The sequence below is a fragment of the Fulmarus glacialis genome, unplaced genomic scaffold, assembly GCF_000690835.1.
Source record: "Fulmarus glacialis isolate BGI_N327 unplaced genomic scaffold, ASM69083v1 scaffold37928, whole genome shotgun sequence".
NCBI classification, from domain to species: Eukaryota; Metazoa; Chordata; class Aves; order Procellariiformes; family Procellariidae; genus Fulmarus; species Fulmarus glacialis.
This window is the reverse complement of record NW_009226992.1, coordinates 1-5,856: the sequence shown is the minus strand read 5'-3', so window position 1 is coordinate 5,856 and position 5,856 is coordinate 1. Positions and strand designations below refer to the sequence as shown.

At 35.4% G+C, this 5,856-nt stretch overlaps 1 protein-coding gene across 1 annotated transcript; it reads right to left on the bottom strand.

Annotated features, from left to right (window-relative positions):
• Positions 1-326: 326 nt before the first annotated feature.
• NR5A1 (nuclear receptor subfamily 5, group A, member 1) lies at positions 327-5,285 on the bottom strand. Its single transcript, XM_009582998.1, has 3 exons — positions 5,163-5,285; positions 3,712-3,853; positions 327-997 (listed from the first exon to the last, which is right to left on the bottom strand). Exons 1-3 carry the CDS (start codon positions 5,265-5,267, stop codon positions 327-329), a joined length of 918 nt encoding a protein of 305 aa, XP_009581293.1. The 5' UTR covers positions 5,268-5,285.
• Between the last annotated feature and the right edge of the window lie 571 nt (positions 5,286-5,856).

Sequence of the window (5,856 nt, the reverse complement as noted above, 5' to 3'; positions counted from 1 at the left end):
AATGGTGTAACAGGTGTGCTTACAAGTCTGAATAAAAGCCAGGCAGTGAGCAATACTGACAGGGAAGGAGTAAAATTTATGCAAGGTCCTACAGAGGTTAATAACAGTTGTAATAAATAGTAAAGTACTGAAGAGCTGAACTGAAACTTGAATCTCTTTGCTACAGCTAATTACAGGCTCAGGTGGAAGACAGCTACAAGTTTCTCTTCATAATAGTCTGCCTACTTGAAGCCAAATAAATTAAGAATGAGACGCTTGGGAAAAAAGTACTTCTTGCTTGAAGTACAACATTGTAACAAATGGTATCTTTTCCTGACTGAATGATACTATAATGTAAGATTGTTACCTACCTTAAGTTCTCTAAAAAAGATGCTACTCCTAGCCCACTCAACGATGGAGAAGAGGGTTTGGTCAGCCATTTTACACATAAGCCCAAATGTGTTGAGCTTCTCGTGTTTGCTTCTGTTGGCTTGCTCTTGCTGCAGATATGCCATGATCTTAGCTTGGACTTGCGGCTCATCTGGCTCACATTTCAGGAGTTCCAATATCAGATGTGGAATACTTGCTGGTGAGCTTGTTTGATAACTATCCATGTATGAGTAGCCCATTATTGACTCTGGTGAACTAGTGTAAGGGTCAGGGTACTCGGACTTGATAGCACGGCTTGGAAAATGGCCATAGGTTTGGTAACCTTGCAAGCTGCCGTGGGGCGGCATTGTCATACTAATTGGAGAGGTTACAAAGGGACTTCTGTCATAGTCTGTAGGAGGCAAGGCAGTGTGGTTCAGAGGTAGGCCTTTGGAGGCAGAATGGATGTTCTGGATTGCAGAGGATATTGTCAGGTCAGTCGGCATTGCTTGGATCACCTGAGTCATGGCTTCCAGTTTAAGTCCATTTGCTCGGATAAGAGCTTTCTTCTGCTGCTTCAATGCCCTGTCTCTCTTGTACATTGGTCCAAACTTGTTTCGACCGCCACGCATTCGGTCAGCTCGCACAGCTGTCAGGGCAGAGGAGGAAGTAAATTATAATTAAAACTTGGAATCAACATTCTTTAATGAAACATACATTAGGACAGAGCAGAAATGTAAAAACGTAACTCCTTTTTTTTTTTTTTTTTTTTTCCGAATTCAAAGTAGCACTTCTATTCCTAAAGAAAGAGATTTATTTTGACTTAACAAATGTCACTTTTTTTCTGGTAATTTAAATATCACATGCATATATTACTAACATAGAAGGACTTCTCTTTACATTGATTAGGACACAGGGACAAACACAATGGTTGGCTACAGGAATTTCACACCTGCTATGGGATCATGTGGAGATCTCAATGTATATTTGGTTTTATGTCAAGCTACTATGTCATTAAGAAACAAGGGCTGATGTCCAGAATTTGTCTGAGACGTATCCAGCAGACCACATTGTCTCATTATAATCATTCCATTACTGCCTTCCACCGCAGCAAAACATCTGAAACGTAAATTGCGAAATGTTCAGTAGTCACAAAGGGGAATACATTTTTCTTGGCAAAAGGGAAATATTTCCTTTTGATGATTCTGTTCAGGTTGGTGTAAAACTTCAAGAGATTTCTAGTTAGCTGAACAGCTCTACAGAAATGTTTAGCTGCAGTTGGAATGTGCAGAAAGAAAGCTGTCAGCTTGCTGCCTTCCACACAGAAGGTGGAACTGAAACAGAAACTATTGACACTGTTCTGGCTTGTAATATCTCTGGAATTAGAAATAATTAAAACAAATCCACCTCAACAGCTGTCTTGGGAGTCATACTGGTGGTCTCTGTCACAGCAGTGTCTGTCACCATGGTATATATGTAATGGACTAGTGAGGAGCTCTCACCAAGCCCACCTTGCCCAATGGCAATTAGATTGAAAGAGGAACCTTTGACAGCCTGGTGACATGTTGAGACTGCTGAGATTGCTGGAGGTTAAGTTCTTGAGCTTTTTATCTTAGGGATTAGCAGAACATTAAAAATTTATTATGAATGCTAGATACGCATAATACTGTACATTATCATAAGGACTTTAACGTTTAATGATTTTTTTGGTCCGTGGTAATTTATGAACTAGTTTTTAGGGCTACATATATCACTATCAGGGAAATACACATATAAATGTCACAAGTATTTACAATTATGGAAGCACATGTTTTTCCAATTTTCTAAACAAAGGAAAAGAAGTTGTATGGATGTGTGGATAAGGAAGCTAAAGTAGATTTTCTAAAGTATCTTTAAAACTACAGGCACTTCACTTAAATTTGTAGTAAAAATGCTGCTGCTAATATTGCTGTTGAATGTTGCCTTTGAGCAAAAGGCAGGGAATCAAAATAATTAAATCACTATGCTGGTAAATGTAATTTACTTTAAATCTGTATACATAGCATCCTCCCAGGCATTCTACAATTAAAAACTGTGAGCCAAATTGGATCAGCAAATGCTTTTGTATAACTCTATAGAAACTAAGGTGAACTGCATGTAATCACAGCAGAAAAAATTTGGTCCTGTATCATTGTCAGCAATTGAGAGGAGTTAAAAGCAGGAATAGGTAAGTGTGTTTTATCCTTATTCTTAACATCAACAAGGAGAGAAGGATTCCAAATGTACTGTTATTGTACTATTTGAATATGGAAGAACATGCAGTGATTCAGGATGTTTTGTGCAGTGTGTCAGTGCTAGCTCAGTCTTGTGGGCAAACAGAATAGTATTGAATCAATCAAACTGCAGAGGGCTGATTTTTCTGTTTATCTTCAGTTGTATCAACAGCTTTCCTTTGCCAGACTCAGGTCTTATCCTTTATGGTTCCCTTAATGGTTTATGGTTTCCCTCCTTGGCCTGATTTTTCCTGGTTAAGCATCTAGTATGAATGCCATTTCAGTACAACTGTAAGAATAAGGTATTTAGGAGCTTGTTCTTGGCCAAGCAGAAACGTCATTTGCTGTGAAATCTGAATTTTCATATTTTATATATCAAAGTTGGAATGAACTGTGTATGATTCTCAAATTTGAGTTGATGATAATTTTGCATTTGGTTATCTCAAAGGGTGTTGTACACTTCTCATTGTTCTCTGTACATGAGAAAGTGAAATGAAGTCAAAAACTATACTTCAAAATTCTCTTTCATTTGTAATAGCATCTCAGGTGTGGCATCACAAAAATATAGGACACAACTTCAGAGATTATTTGGTTCCTTAATCTCAAAGGCAAGTCAGTGTGAGAAAACCCCTTATTTTAACTGTTTATCTGTTTTCTGCCTTATTGTTAGACGAATATATATAAAAAACCAACCCTAGATAAAATATAAATAAAATCAGATCATTCTCCATAGCAATGACTAATTTTTTTTCTAATCTGGACACTTTTTACGTATGTTATGTTTAATCTAAATTAAGTCTTTTTAAAAAGCTGCAAAACTATTCTATCTAGATCCATTCATTCAAACTCTAAAATACTGGAATATCAAATTATATATATATATGAAAAAATGGATTATGGTTTTGACTAGTTGTTAGTGATTTACCATTTACTCATTAGATTTTTTTTTATGAAGCAACAACTGAGCATACCTTTTACTATAATTTCAAAAACACGATAAATATGTAGCATTTTTAAAAATAAAATAGTATGTAATAACATATGTAAACCTATCATTTTCAAAATTAATCTATAGTATAGTTGACAATATCAGCAAGACTGTAGCTCTTACCTTCCAATTTCATTCCAACACTTAGACATTTTTGAAATCGACAGTAAGGACATCGTTTTCTCTGTGTTTTGTCAATCTGGCAATTCTGATTTTCTATACATGTGTACCTTTTGTTATTCTGGACTGTTCGCTTAAAGAATCCCTGTATGATAGATATAAAAGTTAGCCTGTTTTGCTTGAATAGCATGTTTCAGCATTTTATTTTATGGAAATCATTGTAACATATTATTCAGACACCACTCAAGCACTCAGGAAGCTACATAGTTTATTTTAAATTACAGTGAGATGTACCCAGGAGAAAACCACCAGACTACAGAGGAGTTTTCTTGTGTTAGTGCTATGTTTTGTAGACTTGACTTTGTAGTCAAAGCTTGCTAAGGCTGGCTATAGTCTCCACTGTGCCCCTAACAGTGGTAGCAGAAATAGCAAGGCTGAGCAGTTCCTTTTGTATTCTTTAATCATTGCAAAATTATTAAAGTTTTCTTTTTAAAGTAGTTTTCCATTAAATAAGTGGGGACACTGTTGCAAAGATAACAGAAATACAGAGTACCTCTGGCTACTGTATATCCCAGTGGTGCATGCTAGAGGCATAATAAGTGCTTGTTGTTCATTTCTCATTGATTTTTTTTTTTTTAATTAATATATAACATGCTAAGTTAATTTTTCCATGCAACTAAATATTTTAAATTGTATTATTCTGGCAAAGGAGTTTCCTTTACAGTGCATTACTTAAATAACCGTAAAGAACTTTTTAAAAATTTTACATGACAAATTCGACATGTCATTAATTCTTAAGTATTTAAACCCCTGAGTATAATAGAACCAGATAATTTATCTTCCACTATGATAAGTTGCATTTACAAATATTTTATTCTCAAAATTAATAAATGATCTAAACCAAATCATACATTAGTTACTTGACTTTGTATGTCAAGTGAGCTCTGACAATTATAGTTTGTATGAAAAAAGTGCATGGTCATTATAGTCAAGCAATTTACATTGTAATATTGAAGGATGAAAAAATCTTAAGAAGGCTGCATTAGATTTTGCAAAGCTGATCTGTATTGAGGATACTTTTCCTACTTTATCCTCCAGGAACAGAATTACTCTGAATGTATATAAATCAACTAAAATCAATATTTAGGACAGTTAGGCATGAAAGTTGTTCTAGAACTACATTATTTCACAACAGCAAAATACTTAAAATCAACGATAAAATGACAATGCAAAACAGTCCAAGTTGTTTCCATTTGTGTGGATGAGATCTCTCCAAGAGACTTTTAAATCCTAAAGCTTTTTGGTGGTTAGTTTTTTATGTGAATGTAACAAGAAACATATCAGAAATGAGCCAAATTATTACACATCTGTTTTCTTTAATTATCATTTTTTCTGCTTATATTTGAAACTTTTTTTGCTGTACTTGTGTTTGTATGAAGCAATTAGTACAGAACCTTGCAGCTTTCACAGGTGAGAAGTCCATAATGGTACCCAGACACTTTATCTCCACAGACTGGACACAGTTCCTCAAGGTCTTCATCATAAGAGTAATTCACCATTTTAAACTGAGACACTGGGGAAAGGAGAAATAGCACATTCAATTAGAATTTACGCTAATAACTCGAATTTTCTGCAACTGTTCTCATTTAGAGGGAAAGCTCACTTAAACCCACACACTGCTGCAAGCTGGGGAAAAAAAAGTTTTATTTTTAAAAGCACAGCTTGCATTGAGACATGCAACTTTTCATCAACAGCAAATCTGCATGATACTTAGCAAGTGGAACAAAAACCATCAGCTCCTCGGTTTTATGTTCTAAATATTTATATTTACAGAGTACCCTTAATCTAGTCCTTAGTTTATGGAATCACAAACTAAATGAATTAATTTAAATCCAAAAATGATCAGGGGCAAGCTTCAAAAAAGCGGAATAAAAAGATTCTCTCTTGTGTATTTAAAGTAACTCAGTTCGTTTCCTTTAAAGTTTTCTTTCAACATCAGCCTGCAAATATTTACTTAGCCTAAACTTGTATCTTACAGACCCAGCACTTTTGCGCCGCGTTAAATGCAAGTTACTTGCTTGCAAAACCAGCTTAAAACAAAGCCCTCCGCCCCCCCAAACTCGTTGTCTCGGGGTGACAGCCACCCCC

Coding starts and splice junctions, on each gene's coding strand:
- NR5A1 (XM_009582998.1), bottom strand. CDS start 5,267: ATGGTGAATTACTCTTATGATGAAGACCTTGAGGAACTGTGTCCAGTC. Junction 3,854..5,162: donor TCACCTGTGAAAGCTGCAAG/GTTCTGTACTAA, acceptor TCTATCATACAG/GGATTCTTTAAGCGAACAGT. Junction 998..3,711: donor TGTTGGAATGAAATTGGAAG/GTAAGAGCTACA, acceptor CTGCCCTGACAG/CTGTGCGAGCTGACCGAATG.